Source organism: Tursiops truncatus, chromosome X (genome assembly GCF_011762595.2).
Source record: "Tursiops truncatus isolate mTurTru1 chromosome X, mTurTru1.mat.Y, whole genome shotgun sequence".
NCBI lineage: Eukaryota > Metazoa > Chordata > Mammalia > Artiodactyla > Delphinidae > Tursiops > Tursiops truncatus.
The window spans coordinates 112,508,134-112,529,473 of record NC_047055.1 but is presented as its reverse complement, the minus strand read 5'-3'; the positions used below and the strand labels follow the sequence as shown (position 1 = coordinate 112,529,473).

The 21,340-nt window shown below is 49.5% G+C and overlaps 1 protein-coding gene across 2 annotated transcripts in view; it reads right to left on the bottom strand.

The window, feature by feature from the left end:
- SH3KBP1 (SH3 domain containing kinase binding protein 1) overlaps positions 1-19,619 on the bottom strand; it is a 343,711-nt gene extending 324,092 nt beyond the window's left edge. The window contains exon 1 of one of the 2 annotated variants that reach the window (XM_019927681.3): positions 19,486-19,619. In XM_019927681.3, coding sequence (XP_019783240.2) covers positions 19,486-19,489 — 4 coding nt within the window. In that variant the 5' untranslated portion in view covers positions 19,490-19,619. The remainder of the gene's footprint in view (positions 1-19,485) is intronic. The other variant, XM_073799195.1, reaches the window with a different exon arrangement.
- Positions 19,620-21,340: the final 1,721 nt, after the last annotated feature.

Genomic DNA, 21,340 nt, shown 5'->3' with positions numbered 1-21,340 from the left:
GAGTGGGGAGAGCCTGGGATATTGGCAACTACTGGTATTTCTTACTCGTGGGCCAGGCACACACATGGTGGGCCCAAGGGTATCAGATGAAAACCAACATATCAACACTACTGGGTGTGATGGGACATTCAAAGGAGAGTGACCTGGGGTCCATCATTAAAGAGCACTTCCACCTAGAGGCTCACATAGTCCTGGTGACCTGCAAATTTTCAGCAACTCCCTCTGTAAGAATGATTCAGCCCCACCAAGTAGAGACAATCTGGTTGTAATTTCACGAAAGAATTCAAACTCTTGAGGTTAGGGGTGTTTGAAGGCCCACTCAATGGTCTCCTGAGGGCACCCAAGAGGGTAAGGAGATCTGGAAACAACGGCACGAGCCTGATTATCTCTACCAACTGGCTGTCAGTCCTCGCTTATGTCTGGGAGGCAAAAGGGCATGGTAGAGAACATGGCAAAGTGAACCCACATGCTCGCCATGTGAACAGAGCTGCCACCACTGCAGCCAAGCAGGAATGGCAACCCAAGCTTTCCACAAGACACGGCATTTCAGAGCAGCCAGGGATCTAAAATGTTATGTGAGGACTTCCCTGGTGGCGCAGTGGTTAAGAATCTGCCTGCCAATGCAGGGGACACGGGATCGAGCCCTGGTCCAGGAAGATCCCACATGCCGTGGAGCAGCTAAACCCATGCGCCACAACTACAGAGCCTGCGCTCTAGAGCCCGCGAGCCACAACTACTGAAGCCTGCGTACCACAACTACTGAAACCCGCGAGCCTAGAACCCATGCTCTGCAACAAGAGAAGCCACTGCAGTGAGAAGCACGCGCACCACAATGAAGAGTAGCCCCCGCTCACCGCAACTAGAGAAAGCCCGCGTGCAGCACCAAAGACCCAAGGCAGCCAAAAATAAATAAATAAATAAAATATTATGTGAAAGCTCAATCTGATTCTCAAACATGAGTGGTTCCAGATCTGTAAAACACCTCGGGCCACTTTGAGACAGCTGGTGTGGCTCTCACAGCCCCTAATGATCCTAAGATTATTTTCTACACTGAATTTCCACGACATTCCCCACAGCAAACACCCTTCCCACAACCTTGTTACTCACAAGCCCAGTGTTCTCAGCCCCCACTCTCAGTCCACACAACTGAGTCCAGCACACCATTTTTAGATGCTCTGAATTCACTGGAGAGATAAGTATTGATTTGTTTTTATGTTATTTCTACATTCTGACAGAAGAAGACTTTTATCATTTCAGATGATTCAAACTGGGCTATTTTCCGAAACTTCTGTGTATCTCTTAACAGTGATATAAAAATTTGCAGCCTTCCACCAAAGAGATAAATTCAGGGACTGGCAAATAGATCCCACCATAGTTCTCCTGGTTCCCCCTTCTCTCCATGCTGTCTTAGTCAGTTTGGGGTGCTAGAACAAGAATACCATAGACTAGGTGACTTAAACAAACATGTATTCCTTACAGTTCTGGAGGGTTACGCTTCAAGATCAGGGTGCCAGCATGTCAGGTTCTGATGAGAACCATCTTCCTGGTTCCCTCATATGGTGGGATGAGTAGGGGGAAGGAGGGGTGGGAGAGAGGTGGGTGGGGGAGGGAGAGGGAGAGAGGAAGCAAGCTCTCTCCTGTCTCTTCTTGAAAGGGCACTAATCCATTATGAGGGTTCCAGCCCCATGACCTAATAACCTTCCAAAAGCCCTACCTCCAAATACCATCATATTTGGGATTTAGGGTTTCAACATATGAATTTTATAGGAACAAAAACATTCAACATTCAGTTCATAGCACATGCCAAGAAAATCTGTGAGTGTATGTGTGTGTATGTTTTTGTCTCTGTCTGCTTCTCTCTGTATCTCTCTCTCTCTCTCTCTCTCTCTCTCTCACACACACACACACACACACACACACACACACACACACACAGACACACACACAGAAAGCAGATGAACACACAAGATGGAGGGTCAAAAGGTACCGGGAAGGTATTTGATCAGTGCACCTACTGTGTGCATAAAATGTATGATGAGGGGGTCTTTATACATGAGGGGGTTCTGGCAGTGTGCCAGTGTGGCCTTTTGTTGTTATATATGTGTAACTCATTTGAGCCCCTACTCTGTGCCAATAAATACACTCACCATTTATTTAATCCTAGTGATGCTTCTGGCTCTGTTAGCTTCTCTGAGGAAACTACAAGCAGAACAGCACTTGGAAATGGCCTTCAGGAAAGGAATGCGGCCAACGGAAGATGCACAGAGGACACTCACTCGTGACAAAGGATGTAGGCCTCAAAAATAGTTTGCGTTGGACTTCCCTGGTGGCAGAATGGTTAAGAATCCACCTGCCAATGCAGGGGACACAGGTTTGAGCCCTGGTCCGGGAAGATCCCACATGTCGCAGAGCAACCAAGCCCGTGCGCCACAACCACTGAGCCTGTGCTCTAGAGCCCATGAGTCATAACTACTGAGCCCACATGCTGCAACTACTGAAACCCACGCACTTAGAGCTCGTGCTCCACAACAAGAGAAGCCACCGCAATGAGAAGCCCGCGCACCGCAATGAAGACCCAACAGAGCAGTAAATAAATAAATAAATAAATAAATAAATGTATTTTTTTAAAAACAGTTTGCTTTTGTGATTATTTAGACATGTGAACCCCAAGAACCACAAAGTATGAGAAAACAAAGTCCCATCTTCAGCAAGTTCGCCAGCTCTGACAATTTAATACTTTTAAAATCTATCCACAGGCATGAGATGGGCAAAAACAGTCATATAATACAGCAGAGACTAATCATTATCTCCCAGTATCGCCCTCCTCCTTTTAGAAATGGAACGCTTCCCTCCCTCCATGGTAGATGTAATAATGCCTCCTCCCCCCGCCCCGCAATATGCCCACATTTTAATTCCCAGAACCTGTGAGTATGTGACCTAACCTGGCAAAAGGGACTATGCAGATGCGATTAAGTTGAGGATCTTGAGATGAGGAGATTATCCTGGATTACCTGGGTGAGCCCAGTGTAATCACAAGGGTCTTTAAAAGATGGAAGAGGGAGGCTGAAGAGCCAGAAAAGGAGACATGACGACAGAGGCAGGGACACCAAATGCTGGGCAGAATGGGAGCAGCAGAAATGTTTACACTCTGGGAACACACATTGTGAAAACCAATTAGGCATTCTCTTCTAAAGCTCACATCCTCTCTCCTTCAATGAATACAGCGTTCTCTCCTTCATTCATTAGTTTATTCGTCCACTCCTTTGTTGGGAACATGCTGGTACAACCACTTTGGAAATCCAGCAACTTGCAACCCAGCAAAATCACTCCTTGTCATACACCTTTCAAAAACGTATTTCACACGGGCACCTGGAGACATTGACCAGCATGGTGATAGGAAGGACGTCCATTCATAGTAGCAAAAATGGGAAACAATGCAAAAGTCCATCACCAGGAGAAAGGAAAACGATACAATGGCACATTCAAACAACGGAAGATCAGACAGGGAAAAGAAATGAAGTACAAAATGAGAGACAGCAAGTCACAAGTCTCTGTGTGGTGTGGATGCCAGTTATATAAAACTAAAACCAAGCAAAACCAGACAATATGTTTTTAGGAGATACATATGGAAATGATCAAACTATTTCTTAAAAAGAAGGAAAAGATGATTTTTTAAAAGGCTCCTGATACTTGTGTCCTCCAGAGAAGGCAGGAGGAGAGGACGGAGCCAGAGCACATGTTGAGGGATGGGTGCCTGAGTACGTATTTTATACTGATGCTACACGCTGTCCACAGGACATGTGGTCTGTGTGTATCAAATATCCTATCAGCTTTCAAAACCGGTTCTAATGCACAGCACCCCCGTGAAAAGGTCTCAGAGAGCACTGTGTGAAGGAAGGATTCTCACATTGGTTCGAATAGAGAAGAGACGAGACAACCAAGTGAACTCAAAGGACTGCACCACAGCATGTGTGCCTTGCCGCCTCGTCAGCAACAATGGCATCACTGAAGCATGTCATTGTGTCTCTTATTAGTGTTGATTTGAGCTTTATTGGGTTAATTTATCCTTAATTTGTGAATCTGTTACAGGTTTATACTTCCAAATGAGCTAAAAGCAAAAGGAGTCTGTATCTAGTTAAGTGCCTATTTTTCAAGAAGCATCATTATTGAAAAGTTTAAGGTAATTAAAAAAGAATGAAATTCTGGCACACGCTTCAACATGAATGAACCTTGAAGACACCACGCTAGGTGAAATAAGCCAGACACAAAAGCACAAACACTGTATGAGTCCACTTAAATGAGGTCCCTGGAGTCAAGCTCATAGAGACAGAAAGGAGAATGCTGGTTGCCAAGGGCTGGGGGGGAGAGGCAAACGGGGAGTTGCTGTTTAAGGGATACGGAGTCTCTGCTTTGCCAGATGGAAAGAGTTCTGTGGATGGTTGGTGGTGATGGCTGTACAACAATGTGAATGTACTTTATGCCACTGAACTGTCCACTTAAAAATGGTTAAGATGGTAAATTTTAGGTTCCATATATGTTACCACAATAAAAAAAAAAAGACTTCAGTGGTAAATTTTCTGTTATGTATATTTTACTGCAATTAAGTAAATAAATAAATAAAAGCTAATAAACATTTTTTAAAGTTCAAGGCAAAAGAGGGTTTCTTGGTAAATACTTCCCTGGTGAAGGGAACTTCAGCCTTACTCATTTGAGAAAGACTGTTCTCTTTGGTTTCTCTAGACCTGCAGTGAGGAGGGAGTTTCAGAGACACTGACTAACAACTGTTATCTCAGAGAGCTGTCTTCTAACTGGATGTGTGTTCCTCAAATGGATATCTTTCCTTCTTTGGGGAGAAACAAAACTTGTTCAAACGAACACCCTTTGGTTTAACTGCTTACTTCACCGTGTGGTTCATGAAATGATCACATCACAATCTCCCACGCGACTAGGGAAATGAAAGTTAGCAAAAATGTGTCATTGAGGGGAGCTTTAGATATCTCCAAGTCCCTCAGGTTATCGGATCTCACACCTAACAGGCGCTCAATAAAGACTTGTAGAATCTAACTGAATTCCAATATACGGCAGTACTGAATCAAGTGTCTTGTTTGTCCTTCCAGTGCAGGCCAGTTATGTTCATAATTTGAAACTGAAACAAAGGGAGAAAGGATACGGTACCCTTTAGCTACCAAGGTTTCCTAACACGTGTTATTATAAAGTTTAAAACTTTCACAGACACTTGGCCTTGAAAGGGCATCATGAATATTCAGCTCCTTTCTGGCCAGGTACACGAGCAGGCATTTGACATGCACATGGTGGTTGAGGAACGAATGCTTTACACAGTGCTGTGCATTAACAAAACTGATGCGTCAAGAAGGCAGGCTTAGAGATGGTTCTCCCAGCCTGGATCCTGGGGTTCTAGCCACCCTTATCTGATGCCCTTTGAAGCCAAAAGCCCAATTTTTTCAGGGGAGTGTATCACAATGACACAAAGCTAAGCTAGGAAATCACAGGATGGTTATCACAGCCACGACCTTTCCCTCGTCAGCATGGGAGTTGGACCCATATCCCAGCCAAACGTGAAGTCCCATTGAGGACACAGGGCCTTTGGGACGCAATTTTCCCTGTGGTTCTGGAAAACAAAATCCCTTTAAAATGCCAGTCTGGGTGTGAAGTGGAAGGAGGGAGGGAGGGAAGGGGGAAAGAAAGAGAAGAGAAGGAACCAAGTCCTTGAGGGTTTTACCTTTCACTGTGTATTCCCTATTCTCATGCCTGAGCACTGAACCAGGATTAATCATCTCAGAATGGCGTGATGAATACGAACGCATTGTGGAATAGGAAAGCCCCACCAGCAGTCTCCTTCAGAGATGTCTCCCTCTCTCCCCTCTCTCTCTGTCTCTGTCACTCACACACGCGCGCGCACGCACACACGCGCACACACACACACACACACACAGCACAGAAGGGATGATAAGCCATATGAGCGGAGTTTCTTGAACTAAAACTGAAAGCAAACACAGGAATGGCAAGTACCCTGCCAATGCACATGTAATGACTCTCATGGACTTACCATCATATTCATCAGCATGGGCCATTCCAGTCATTTGGAGGCTACGGAAACAAAGAATGGATGTGGAATGTCACCCTGTGTACAACCTGATTTCCTTAAAGGATAAAAAGGAAAATAGTGTCCACGCCATCCTTACTTATAATATCAAGATTATGGAAGCAACCTAAATACTCAAATGGTAGGGAAATGGTTACATAAGTTAAGATTCAGGAACTCACCTATTCACCTACTACAAACACTAGCTTTGGAGATGACTATGAAGTAAAAACAAACAAACAAACAAAAAAAACCAGGATGTACAATTATATATACTACATATATTAATATTATCCATATATTACATTATCTTCAAGTATATAGTAATAAGTCTAAAATAAAATGAAAGTGGTTGTACTGGGGGACTGTATGAGGGCTTGATTTAAATTCTCTTGCTTCCAGACTCCTTTGACTTTGTAGGGCTCTTAAGCATCAACATGGCCACCACCATGACCTCCCCTTAATACTCTGCCGTGTGGCTGGGACCAGAAGACATTATTTAAAGAGGATTTTACTGAGTCTAGAGGGTAACAGGAAGGGAAGAACTAGGCATACAGCAAAAAATAATAAATTTTCCCACTTCCTATTTTCTAAACTCTATTATAGAGTCACTATATATTTATAACAAAAATTTTTTTCAAGGTTAGAGAATATTGGAACTAGAATAAGACACACCCATCCTAGAATCTGCCCCTCCCCTCGGTCAGGGATGGAGCCCTCTATACCATCGTAGGAGAAGAGGTTATCCTTTAAGACAACCGCCCTCAATGGCAGGGGAGCTGGTCACCCGGTCCCTGAGGGGTGGGCAGAAGCCCTTCCCCACATCCTCATGTGGCCATCTTGACCTTAGACTGCACTGAATACACGAGCTTCACCCAGCTCCAGCAGCGCAAAGGAGGCGGTGCTATCAGCTGAAGATGCTGAGGCAGGGGCAGTACCATGTGGGCAGGGCTTAGAGGGAGAAATGGGAGGGCTGTGAGACAGGGGGGATTTCAGGAGAGAAAGGGTCTTGAGGGAGAGAGTGTAGGCAGAGGGGGGCAAGAGACCACAGAGAGGGAAGGGGGGTGTTCAAGGGAGAGAGCTGGGAGAGGGAGAGATGGGAGAGAGGAGAGAAGAGAGAGGGTTTGAGGGAAAGAAAGAGGGGGAGAGAGGGGGAGTTTGGGGACAGAGGGGGATGGGGAGGTGGAGGGGTGGGAAGACAGGGAGGAGAAAGAGGAGGAAGAGGAGGGACTTAGTAGGAAGGGGGAGGAGCAAGTGGGGGGGAGGAGCAAGTGGGGGGAGGAGCAAGTGGGGGGAGGAGCAAGTGGGGGGAGGAGCAAGTGGGGGGGAGGAGCAAGTGGGGGGAGGAGCAAGTGGGGGGAGGAGGAGGGACTTAGTAGGAAGTGGGAAGAGCAAGCAGGGGGTGAGGAGGGGAGAAGGTGTGGACAGAGGGACCTGGAAGAGAAGGGGGACAGACACGGGGATGGGAGAGGAGGGGTGGGGAGGAGGGGGGAGGGTGTGAGAAAGAGAGAGTGAAGGAGAGGGGGGAGGGGCAAAAACGGGGGGCCGAAGGGAAGTGGAGAGAGAAAGAGCAGGAGGGAGGGTCAGGCATGGGTGGGTGGGCAGTGAGGGGAGAGAGAAGGCTGGAGGGAAGAGAAAGTTGGGGAGAGATGGAAAGTGGGGGTACAGAGGTGTGGGGAGGGGTGGGGGAGGGGAGGGGACAGAGCAGAAAGAGAGAAGAGAGAAGGCGGGAGGGTGGAGAGAGGCGGACAGCGGACACAGCAGCCACAGTCCCCTGCCCCCTTCACCGACATCACCGGCTCCAGCGGTTAACTCACAGGCCAGGCGGTGGCTGTTTTTCACGTCTTCATCTTTTCCTCCATTTAAAAACCCACAGGCTCCCTAAAAGAGCCAGACAATGTCACAAATGCACCCTGCCCCCTGTCACAAATGCATCGACCCCTCCAAGTGCCCCCAAAGTCACATCCACACTTTTTTAAGTGCTGCCAACTCAAAAGGAAAAACCAAGATCAGTCACACGACTCAGGGTCTCAAAGGGTAAAAACAGCCGTGATTTGCTCGGAAGCATATCGGTGCCCAGCAAGGCCAGGAGCCGCCCCTCAGGGGAGCCTTGTGAGGGGGACTCCAAAGGTGGCCGGATCACCCTTGAAGGCACCACCTCACACCAACCGCCCCTTTGTCAAGAGAAAGCCAAGAAAAGGGGGCACAGGGCACCTTCAGGTATGCCGGCTTATGGCTTTCAAGCATCCGCATGTATAGCACCTGCCCCAGGAGTGGCCCCCAGACATCCCCATCCCCGAGGGACAGGGCTGCGTTCTGGTCAGGACTGTCCCAGCACCTAGCATTCACCTGGCACCGAGGAGGCCCTCCTTAAACACTGACACAGGACTGGAACCGGGCAGTCCCTTGCCTCACAGATGTGGGAGAACAGCAGCCGCTTGTGTGTCTCCAGGGGGCGACACCCTCCATGGGGCTCGGAGTCACCCTAATGGGAATCTGGAACTGGGATCGAATCAAGTAACTCTGAACAAGAGGTTGGAACTGTGGCACGTGCCCCGTGAGTGACTGCACAAAGAAAGGGGACAGTGGGCTTCCCTGGTGGTGCAGTGGTTGAGAGTCTGCCTGCCGATGCAGGGGACACGGGTTCGTGCCCGGGTCCGGGAAGATCCCACACGCCGTGGAGCGGCTGGGCTCGTGAGCCATGGCCGTTGAGCCTGCGCGTCCGGAGCCTGTGCTCCGCAACGGGAGAGACCACAACAGTGAGGGGCCCGTGTACCGCAAAAAAATAAAAAGAAAAAAAAAAGAAAGGGGACAGGGGCAGGGAGGAGAGATGGCAGAAGGGCACACCGGGCAGCTGGCCCATCCCTGGTTCTGGGACTCCTTGGGGCCTTTGGGCTGCATGAGAGGTCCCTGTGGCCCCAGAATAAGCCCCTTTTTCAGGTTAGCAGGCTCTGCTTGGCTTCCTCACTTGAAGAAAGTCCTTACTACACACACGACATCAAAGTGGGAAGACATCTCCTAACTCAGTTCAGAAGTGAGGTCGAGATCTGTAAGATCCAGGATCAAGTTTCTACCGGTTCAGCACCCAGCTCAGTTGAGATCAGGAGTGCACGGCAGAATTTCCTGGAGAACGCTTCCACAATCCACCTGTCTCCCCACCAAAGTCGGATGGGGAGAACCCAGGCACAGGGTTCCCATGCACATCCCCAGGGGAAAAGATCACCAGCTAGAAAGTCCTCCCATCGTCAATTAATCAAGAAGTGAAGTGGAGGGGGCGGGAGGATAACAGAAATACCTATCTGCTGGTATAGGCACCAAGTCTCCCTGGAAGAATTCACAGGAAATATCAACAGTATATGGGGAGAGTCACTGGATAGCCAGAGGACTGGGATGGGAAGGAGACTTTTTAGTGACCACTGTTCACCTTGTGAATTTTGAGTCATGTGGATGTATAACCTATTCTAAAAACTAACTCTAAAAAACAATTTAAACACTTCTCCGGCAAGCAGCTGCAGTGTCTCTGCCCAGCAAACATGAAACAGGGCAAACTGCAGCCCCTTTCAAATTGTTTCTTCAACTGGTGACACACCTACCTGCCTTCTCCCCTCTCGACCCCCCACCCACGCAAAGCTAATTACTTTCATTTCATTTCTTTCCCGACAAAGGTAGCAATTAAGCCAAAAAAAAAAAAAGTCACTGTCAATTAACAAACACGTTGCCCAACCTGCCTTAGGTACCACTGATGAGCTAATTGACAGACGTCTTTGGGTTTGCACCTCTGTGCTCCATCTAATATTTTATTGAGAACAAAGGGGCACTGAGAAATCACTGGTTAAATGGTGAAAACTGTCCCATTTTGTTCAAGTTGTCAAGAGGTTTTTGTGTGTGTGTGTGTGTTTTTAATAATCAAAATAGAAGAAAGGCAAAGCCCGTTTACAAAGTTATTCATGACCAGTGAATTTCGCCAAGTGAGCACGGAAACTACTCAAGCAGAAGGTAGCCAAAGGTAGCATCCAGAAGGGTCTGGCGCAGAAGATGCGGATCCACGGAGAAGCTGGCTGTGGGGCGGGGAAAAGCGAAGCCAGGGCAGACCTTCCCAGCTCTCATCCCAAACAAGGTTCAAGCACCTCCTTCTAGCCCCAGGCACAAAAATGAGAACTAGCTGGAATAATTAGAGAGGACACTAAACTAATTAAAGACTTTTCACACAGGGAGTGGGCGAGCGATGGATAAAACTGGTGCAGCCCCACAGGACCAGACCTAGAACTGGGCCCCAAGTCCTCCAAGTCTAGAAGAGTCCAGAAAAATCCGGCAAAAACACAAGGGCTGATGTTTGAACACTGACTGGTAGGAAGTTGAAGTTTAAAGAGCTGGTATTTTCAACTGTTTATACATGCTGCACTTGGGTGCTTAAGGACTTAGATTTGTTATGCAAAATGAGTAATTAATCAGTACTAAAATATTTATAGTATTTAATCCAAGACACTGAGGAAGAACCAGCAGCATGAATTGGATAGCACTTCATCTTGCCGCTCTGTCCCCTGAGTCTGGGGACAGACCAGACTCCTGCAGTGGCCCCACCACTTCCCAGGCCACTGGAAGGAAATAAGCTGAGGCCTTTACTGGGCTTTTCTTGCCAACTGAATACCATTCAGGAAGGACAAATATCCCAGGATTTTTTGTTGTTGTTGTTATCAGTGTTTTTTCCTGCTGAGCCTAACTGTAAGCATAGTTTACTAGTGAGGTAAGGTCCACGAGCTCCATTTGGCTTTGTTTAAGTGTCCCCTAATGTACAGGACTGCCTGTAAGATATTTACCCATAAAAGAATCATCAAGTTGAAAACCAAGCGCTCATCACCAACCAGTTGCCGGTGTACCTTTGCCAACTGAAGGAACAGAAGCAAAGAAATGTGGCACCCCATCAAGTCTCCACGTGTGGATTCCAGAGACCAGTTTGGCACCGCAGTCTTTTCTCCCACATTTGAAATATTCTTAATGGAGCCCAGTAACTGCCAAGGAAGTTGCCCAAGCAACTAACTCACAAGTGCTTCAGGATGTAGAAAGAAAATCAGAATTCCCCCACAGGATGAAAGGGATGGAACCAACGGAGCTGTGTGGAGGGACAGAGCAAAAATGAAGTACCGCCCCAGAGGAAACATCAGCGAAAACCATTAAAAAACAACAAAACCATACTTTCTCTTTTCCTGTATTCCTTTGAAATCTTAACTGGGATCCTTGGGCTTCTACCATGTGTTCCCCAAAATGGCTGAGTGGTCCAGGAACCCCTCCAGGGGACACAGATCCTAACCTTCCAGTTAGAAACTCACAGGGAGGGGTGATGAAAAAGTTTTCGAAATAGATAGTGGCGCTGGTTGCACAACACTGGGAATGTACGTCATGCCACTAAGCTGTGCACTTAAAAATGGTTAGAATGGAAAATTCTGTTATGTATGTTTTACCATAATTTTAAAAATGAATGTGGGGAAGATCCCACATGCAGCAGAGCAACTAAGCCCGTGCACCACAACTACTGAGCCTGCGCTCTAGAGCCCGCGAGCCACAACTGCTGAGCCCACATGCTGCAACTACTGAAGCCCGCCTAGAGCCCGTGCTCTGCAACAAAAGAAGCCACTGCAATGAGAAGCCCACACACCGCAATGAAGAGTAGCCCCCGCTCGCCACAACTAGAGAAAAGCCCGCGCGCAGCAACGAAGACCCAACGCGGCCAAAAATAAATAATTAAAAATAAAAATGAATGTGATATACAAAAAAAAACATTGAATTGCACACTTTAGATGGGTGAACTGTATGATATCTGAGTAATATCTCAATAAAGCTGTTTAAAAAAACTTACCAGGGAAACAGGCTGCAGAAAGCACCTCACTGGGGGGAAGCGGGAGCCTGATAATTATTGAGCACCTATACAGGTGGCTGGTTCTCTCATATTGAAAGGGAGCTGGGTTCTGCAGCTGGGGGCTCATGTCACTTTACCTCTCTGAGTCTCAGTTCCATCATCTGATGGTGTGGGCCATGACTGCCAAGGGCCCTACCAGCATTTCGGTTCCAGGGACCCAATGCGTGGGTGGCAAAAAGGACTCATCATCTGTCACCCAGCATATAAGCACATCCCACTAGGAAGGCAAAACATCAGGGGAGCCACACATGGAAGAAGCAAGTTCAACAACTTCACGACCCAGGTATGGACAGAAGGGGGTCAAGAGCTGTATTAAGACACTTTCTACTCAAAGGACAAAACGGTGATGGTGAAGAAGTGCCAAAGAGTCCTGCTCTCCAGCGACTTCTTGGTTCATTCATAAAACAAAGGCTGTGGCCACAGGGGAAAACCTTATGTTCCAGAGCAGCTGAGGATGAAGGAAGGAAACGATGCTTTGACCATCTGTGTAACGCCCAGAGCAGGCTTCCCCAGCACTCGGGGCCGGATAACCGTGGTGGGGCTACCTGTGCCTTGCAGGACGTGGAGCAGCGTCCCTGGCCTCTGCCCACCGGCTGCCAGTAGGCTGCCCCTTCCCCACCAGCTGCCACCTCCAGACACTGCCAAATGTCCCCCTGGGAGGGGGGAGCAGAACTGCCCCTGGTTCAGAATCACTTCCAGAGAGAATTTGCTATCTTAAACTTGTAGCTCTTTGTTGAAGCCATGTGACACATGTGGCACTACCCTTCTCACCCACTGAAGTGCAGGCCACCGTGAACTGTCAGCAAACAGACCTTGTCATCACGCTCTGCCTGGGGGATTTTACAGAAGTGCACACACACTCCTGGCAGCCAATAGCCTCAGAGAATTTCAAATAGCAACTGTACTTGGGTGAAAGGGTTATTCATTTATTCATTCATTCATTAACATATGGCACTTACCGTATGCCAGGCAATGAGCCAGGGCAGTGTAGTTGGGGACACCCAATCAGAGATGAACAGACTTAATACAAGATGAAGTGTTGTACAGAAACCTTTGGAACAGGCCTCAAAAGATGAATAAGGGGTGTGGTAGGCTGAATAATACTCACCCGCAAAATGTCCACATACTAGTCCCCAGAACCTGTGAATATGCTACCCTCCATGGCAAAAGGGACCTTGCAGATGTGACTAAGGGTCTTCAGATGGGGAGGGTGTCCTGGATTATCGGGTGGGCCCAGTATAATACAACAGTCCTTATAAAATGAAGGCAAGAGGGTCAGAGTAAGAGAGAAGGAGATGTGAGGACAGAAGCAGAGGCTAGAGTGATGAGGCCACAAGCCAAGGAACGCAGGCTGCCTTTAGAAGCTGGAAAAGGCAAGGAAATGATTTCTCCCCTGGAGCCTCCAGAAGGAAACTCATCCCTGCCAACACTTTGATACCATCCCAGTAAAACACATTTTAGATCTCTGACTCCCAGAAGTGTAAGATTATAAATTTATGTTGTTTTAAGCCACTGGGTTTGTAGTCATTTGTTAAAGCAGAAAGAGGAAACTAATACACGGACACTACAAGGCAGAGAAGAGAGTGAAATCTATTCCCCATCAAGAGAATGACATGGGAGAGGCTCAGAGGCCTGAACAAGCATGGAACAGAAGAAGGCAAGGGTGACTACTCAGCTTCATGAAACCTTTGCTAAGGCATTCAGGATGGAAAGCATCTGCAGAACAGTCAAGGCATGGGGTCAATTCCAGAAACATTTGGGACTTGACTGCCCTTTGGAAGGGGCTGAGATAGGGGCAGGGGGAAGGAAGAAGAGGCAAGGCAATGAGCAGAATACCGATGGAAATGACAGGAAAGGTGGTAATACCCGCAACGACATGGGGAATGAATGAGTCAGGATGGGTGTTATGGAGGAGAAATGCTGAGCTCAGTTTGCAGCAGGCTCTGTTTGAGATGTCTAGGACACACCTGGGGGAAGTTAGCTAGGTGGTCAAGAATAATAATGAACTCAACCAATCTTAATTTTAGGCTTACCATGAGCCAGGCACAGGGACACAATGACCAAACAAATGCAGCTCATGCCTTCCTTAAACGTGGAAGAGAGAGGCAGAAGAATCAGTATCAGAGTGATACACTGAGAGAGACGTGACTGGCCCATTGCTGGCCTGGGAGGTGGAAGGAAGCCATGAGCCAAGCAATGTGGGCAGACTCTAGAAACTGGAAAAAAAAAAACAGAAAAGGGGCTCTCCCCTAGGCCTCCAGAAGGAAGGCAGTCCTGCCAACATCTAGATTTTAGCCTGATGAAACCTTGCTGGACTCTGAACTCCAGAACTTCAAGATAATAAACCTGTGGTGTTTTAGGCACCAAGTTTGTGGTAATTTGTTACAGCAGCAATTGGAAGCTAATACAGGCAACCAGGTATAGAAAATCACAAACAAATATCAAAAACCCTCATAATGCTAATAATATATTTTTAATGCCCCTTGTAAAGATGACGGAAGGGAAAAAAGGGATGATGGGAAACACCTGTGTGATACTCCAAGTGACTAACACTGAGATGGGCCAGCTAGCGTCACTAATGCCCAGATGCTGGAGGTGGTTTGGCTTGGACTGGATTCATGGATGAATCAACACTGAACTGTTCTAGTAACTCCAGGAGAGGCTTGTTCTGAACTAGGAGCACATTTTTCTCCTTCTCTGAGGTCTTATGTCACTTATAACAGCATCTTATTTTATGACCAGAGTGCCCGTGTACCTGCGCCCTCTGGACCTCAGCTTTCTCATCTGCAAGGCAATGAGGTTCTACACTTGACCTTGACCACGCATCAGAACCCTCTGGAGGGCTCATGAATACACAGATTTCTGGGCTCCACCCTCAGAGTTGCCCACTCAGTGGGTAGAATTGGGGCCAGAGAACTGGTATCTCTAACAGGATCTGGGGAGGCTGAAGCAGCTGACCAGGGGACCACATTCTGAGAACCACAGCATTAGAGACCCTCCTTCTCTCACACTGAAAGGATTCCAGTACTTTGCTGCCCTGCACCTTTCCCATTAAGGGCCGTGCTGCTTCTTGGTTCTCAGCAGCTTGTTCTGTTCCTCTGGATCTACCCCGGGTAGAGCATGTGAGTTGTCCATTCTCTGAATGCTGAACAACAGTCCCCAGACTGGAGGTGGCCGATGTTTTGGAAGTCACCCCCGAATATACCTAGATGGCCACTCTCCCCACCCTACCACCTCCTACTCGCTGCCCCCACTCATCACGTACTTGACAAGACCACTCCGTAATCATGTCAAAACACGGACAAAGCAGGAACTTGTCCAAACCACCAAAGTCACCCCAACGTCCCTGGGTCCCGGCTCCTAGAAGAGACTGCTGCTTCTTCACCAATCCCAGCCTTTGTCTGGTCTTCCCCGCTTCTCGGGTAAGAAGATTAAGACGCCTGATCAGGACTCACCCCTGCTTCCTGACAGCATCCAATCCAGAGCGACACCCGGCTTCCTTAAACGCTCCCCAAAGCACCAGACACAGGCCCCACTGCTACGTGTGGTCCTTCCTGACCCCCTCTCGCTGTGATGCCCCACGGGTCCCCATGGTACACGGCTGTTCCACGGCAGGTGCTCCTGAGGGGGGGGGGGCGGGGAGATGGAGGGCAGTGATGGCTCCTAGCCAACTTGCACATTTCAACTCAAACACAGTCTCCTCAAAGACACTGTCCTTACCCCTCTGCAGCCTAAGTCAGATTCCCCCTCTCTAATCTCCTTTCAGGAGACCCACCTGGGCTTACACACATCGTTGTAAGTACTGCACTCAAGCCTACCTCTCCCACTAGACTAAGAAGCCCAAGCCAGCAGGTCTGTGTGTGCTGTGTGCCTGCCGCTGGCACAACACTGGGCACAAAGCAGGAGGTCAATAAATATTGGACGGATAGATGGATAAATGGATGAATACTGACCACTGTGTGCAACCGACTTCAAAACAATTACAGGGACTTCCCTGGTGGTACAGTGGTTAAGAATCCGCCTGCCAATGCAGGGGACATGGGTTCGAGCCCTGGTCCAGGAAGATCCCACATGCCACGGAGCAACTAAGCCTGTGCACCACAACTACTGAGCCTGCGCTCTAGAGCCCGCAAGCCACAACTACTGAGTCCGTGTGCCACAACTACTGAAGCCCACGCGCCTAGAGCCCATGCTCTGCAACAAGAGAAGCCACCACAATGAGAAGCCTGAGCACTGCAACGAAGAGTAGCCCCCGCTCGCTGCAACTAGAGAAAGCCCGCGTGCAGCAACGAAGACCCAACGCAGCCAAAAATAAATAAATAAATATATTTTTTAAAAAAACCCAACAATTACAAATACGAAGGTTAATCAGAGAATGTCAGTAACACAAGAAGAACTGAAGCCGTCTGAGAAGAAATAATCAAGGTCTGTGCAACCAGGAGGGTAGCAAGGCTTTGCCCCAGCCATGATGGATGGAAGGTAGTAAAGTAAAGGTCATGATTGATAAAGGTGGAGTCTTTTCTTCCATTTCTAACTGGAGCCTGTTTGTGGAGGCAAACGTTATACTCATTTTAGCTTTAGCTGATTTAGCATAAGGCAGCACCAATACGATACAGTGCTAACGACAGTCCAAACTTTGTTGTTACTCTGGAATTCTTTCAATGGAAATCCTTCGCTAGGTTTGCACATCCTCCACGACTCACAAATTTCACTGGTAATAATATTTGTGCAGCTGTAATTACAAGACCCTTTCCCTGCATCTGGCACTGAAGGCATCTCCCCACAAACTCAGATGGCACATTCTGACTGGGCTTTTGTAAGAGGCCATTTCACAGCTAACTGGCTTCATTTCAGTGTTAGAGATTTGATACTTTGCAGTTGTTTTTCAGATCAAAGACTATGTAATACAGCTTTACTGTGTTATCCATCAAGGGAAAAATCCTTATCAGACCCGGTAAGAATGGAAGTATATCAAATTGATAAACTGGACAAATCTTCTGAAAACCAAAGAGATACGGGAGACTGGGGAAGGGGGGTGTGCCTGTGTGTACACACACACCTGCTTCAGAAACAGCACTGTTAGGTGTCTCCACTGGAAGACATACAGAATAAATTGTTAAATACCTGTACTTCATCACAAATACACTGCTGAAGATGCTTAAGAAAACAGCACGTGATCTTTAGCCCCCAAACTACTACCAGCATCTCAAATCCCACTCTAAACATTTTAATGAACTAAATGACGGCATCCATTTTACTCTTAGCGCCTCAAAGTATTAACACCTGAAATAAATGAAAATCACTTTCGGCGCCCCCCCCCCCCCACACTTTGTAATGGTTACAGTAAAAAAAGACTAAGCCGCGCTTCCCTGGTGGCACAGTGGTTGAGGGTCCGCCTGCCTGCGCAGGTGACGCGGGTTCGTGCCCCGGTCTGGGAGGATCCCACGTGCCGCGGAGCGGCTGGGCCCGTGAGCCACGGCCGCTGAGCCTGCGCGTCCAGACCCTGTGCTCCGCAATGGGAGAGGCCACAACAGTGAGAGGCCCGCGTACCGCAAAAAAAAAAAAAAAAAAAAAAGATTAAGCCTGAAACGGCTATAAACTGCAGAAGCACTTTCTAATTTTCCTAGGAGGTTCTTGATAATGAAAACAGTTCAGACTTGAATGATAAACAGGTCTGTTTCTTCTTAAACAGAACTCCGTCCTCTCCCCCACTGAGATACAGAAAACAGAGTCCAGCCACGGGAGAAGACATTTGGATCTAACATCTTTTTTTGTGTGCAACCCTTTAGGTGACCCACCCAAAACGAAAGGTGATCAAAACAGCATTTTTGGCTACCTCAGGAGAAACCAATCTGTTGTGAAAGTAACGGGTGATGTTTAAAGTATATACTTCGTTAATGAACTAAATCATCTTATTAGGTGCCAAAGCAAAACAAGAGCGCCAAGCTAAGTGTTCTGCCTTCCATAGAGCAGGAGGGTTTCCTACCTCCTCATTCATTCATTCACTCATTCATTCATTGATTCAATAAATATCTATTTAGGGCCTGCTCTGCGCCAGGTACCAAAGAAAACAGTGCTGAGCAAAACAGTGCAACACAGCAATGTCCCCATGGTCATGGAGCTTACAGGAGACAGAAATGTTAAACTCAAATAAATATGTAATACTGCCAATTTTTTTTAAGGAGAAAGGGCAACAGAAAGGAACTGATTTAGACTGGGAGTGGTGCAGGGATCAGAGAAGGGCACTGAGAAAAAAGTGACATTGAAGTTGAGAGGCCGTCAGATCGTCACCACTTTGGAAAAGGAAAACGATTTATGGCAAATGACCACAAATGGGATTTGAACTTTGCCTGTCAACAACTGACAGGGTTAAACCTCCCCACTTCCAGTGCATCTGTCTTCACGAGCCTCCCAAGACTGCTGGCTGATCACTGTCTGACTCGCCTACCTAAAATCCTATGACCTGAACACAGAAAGGTCTCACTTCATTATGATTTATTATAATCTACAGTCTTCCTATGCTTGGCCTAGAAACACCCTAAAGTAATCTGCCAGAGGTATGAAAACAGATTGGCTGCCAGCAAGAATGTTACCTGGGTGAGCCAAACATTAGCCCTGGCACTCTCAAGCCCATTGCCCAATAAAGTGCCAGGTCCTCTGGGCAACGTGGCTCCAATACTCCTGGGTCTATACCAGATGGGACCCAGGGGGCCTCACAGTTAGTTGCCTACTTGGAACCGATCTTCGACCAGTAAATCAAGGACTAAATCACCGTTTCCAGTTCCCCAAGCCTGCAGACTTAGAGGATGTGGAAAGTGGCCTTTGAGCATCACCGAGCGGAGAGCCTGCCAGGCTGGAGGAATGCAGGCTGGCAGAGAGGGGATCAGGGCTGGGAGGAAGAGGGACGCTAAGGGAGGCGGGTCAGGCGCTCCGGACCCGAGGACCGCACGCCAGGCCGGGTACTGGGGCGTTTCCCGCCCCCCACCACGTCATCCCCCCGCAAAGGCACCCGGCCCCCGGCCGCCCCGAGACCCCGCGATTCCGGCTTCCCCTGCGGCGAGGCCAGGCGGACACATCAAGCCCTGCGCAGGGCCGGAGCCCACCAGCTCCTGGTACCTGCGTCCCCAACGCAGAGAAAGGCGCGCCGGGGGCGAAAAAATGGCCAAAACTCTCCCCGCCCACCCGAAAAGCCAACCACACCCCCCGCATCCCTCAGCCCCAGCCGCCCCGGGCCGGCCCCCGCGATCCTCCGCCCAAGCCCCCGCGGGGTTCCCGTCGGCGCCGCTCGGGCTCGGCAGGGACGCGGGCGCGAGTGGGAGTGAATGGGGGGTGCGCGACGCAGGCAGGGTGCCCACCGCGGTGTCACCCGCTGGGGCCCTGCTCCCGGGGCGCCCTCCTCGGCTCCGCGGTCCCGGGACAGGCGCGCCGCCCCCAGGCTGAGGTGGGCACCCGGGCGCCCCCCACTCACCCATTGGCGTCGAGCCGGGCCTGGCCGCCGAGGCAGCGTGAAAGTTAGCGGAGGCGGACGCGGGGGTCGGGGCGCCGGGACCCGGGCGCGGGAATCGGGGAACCGGGATGTGGGCGCAGGGATAGGGACGCGGCGGCGTCTGGGCCGGCTTCTTCCTTAGTAGCGACGGCCGCGGCGGCTCAGCGCCGCCCGCTGCTGCCTCTGCTGCTGCTGCCGCTGCTGGCCCGGGGCGACTCCTGCTGCTGCTGCATCGCGGCCCGCTGCGCCCGGCTGCGCCGGGTTTCCTGCTCCCCGCCAGTGGAAATTGCGAAAAAAAAAAAAAAAAGCGCCGCCCAGCCCAGCGCCCGGCAGCCGCGGCCGCGCCGCCCGCTCTCCCCTCCTCCTCACCGCCGCCGCCGCCGCGATGCTCCTGCGGCTCCGCCTGCCGGGGACGCGCGACCGCCGGGGCGGGGGCGGGGCCTTCGAGGGGCGGGGCCCTCAAGGGGCGGGGCCTTCAAGGGCGGGGCTGGCGCCCGGGGCGTCCCTGTGACTGCTGCGCTCCGGCGCCCCCCTTGCCGCCCAGTGGGGAGGGACCCAGCTCCGCGAGGCCGCCCCCCACCCTCGGCGGCTCGTCTAACGCCCCGGGAAATGCCGCGAGACTCCTCGAGACCAGAGGAGGGGAGGGAGAGGAGCGAGGGGAGCGAGCGGGGGAGGGCGCGTCCGAGTGTAGTGGCACGTGGGAAAGGAGGTGGAAGGAGCCGACCCCGAAGGTGCGATGTGAGGTGGAGGACAGGCTGGGGGAGGAGAAACCATGGGAAGGTGAGGGGTCGAACACCTGCTGAGTGTGCTAACAGGTAACCCCGGGGTGTCGAGGCAACCCAGAAGAAGGCTTCACAGAGGGGGCTGTTGGGAAGGAGAAGGGGTTCATCCCATGGAGGGAGAGAAACGCTATTTCCCTTCAGTGCAGCGTGGGTACGGCCGGCCAGGTGCGAGTTCGGCTTGTAGGAGGTGGTGGGATGGAGATGCAGAAAGAGAAATGAAGCCGGTGGGCTGCATCGCCCCACACCGACCTTCATAGGGACCCCTAACCCTGCACCCGAATGCCTGGGTCAGGTGGGGTTCATTGCTCAGCGATGTTCCCAGGCTCTCATGTTCCGAGGAATCCACTGAGGCAGTTCCTCCCCAACAGGCATCACTGTGCCATATTGACCCCCAGACCTGGGCTGGCTACCCTTGAGTGGGCACTAAAATGAAAACGGAATTCGTGGTAATTCACGGGTAACTCACAAGCTCCTTTTGGGGTCCATTCACTACCACACTTTTCACCATACTCCGACAGCCATCACATTCATTTACCGTCTCGTTATTTCCTTTTCCCTTTCCACCATCTGGTGGTAGGAAGAGATAGTGAAATAGATGGGAGACATTCAGGAAGAGAGAAAATAAAGACAATAAAGAAATTAAATTTTTTAAAGAAATTAAATTATTCGCCCCTGAAAAATGCAGGAGGCTGAAGGTTAGTGGATCCACAAGTGACAAATAAAAGCTGACCCCTTACCCAATATACGCTGTCTCCATGCCTCACCTATAATGTTGGGGCAACTCTTGTAAATTGGTTACATCCTGGGATTTCTGCAGAAAGGTGTACTTATAATTGTTTCATTAGCTTAAAAAAATACTCAAAGTCAGGGTCTTTACCAACAAGAGATCAGTAGCATCATCTTTCTAAATACTTTGTGTGTGTGTCAGAGCAATCTAAACAAGAGACTAATCAAGGGGCAGAAGACCCATCCAACACAGCTCCTGAGAAAGTGGTAGTGACATCACTGACAGACTCCTATGGAAGGGATCAAAGAACATGGAAATTAAGAATCTG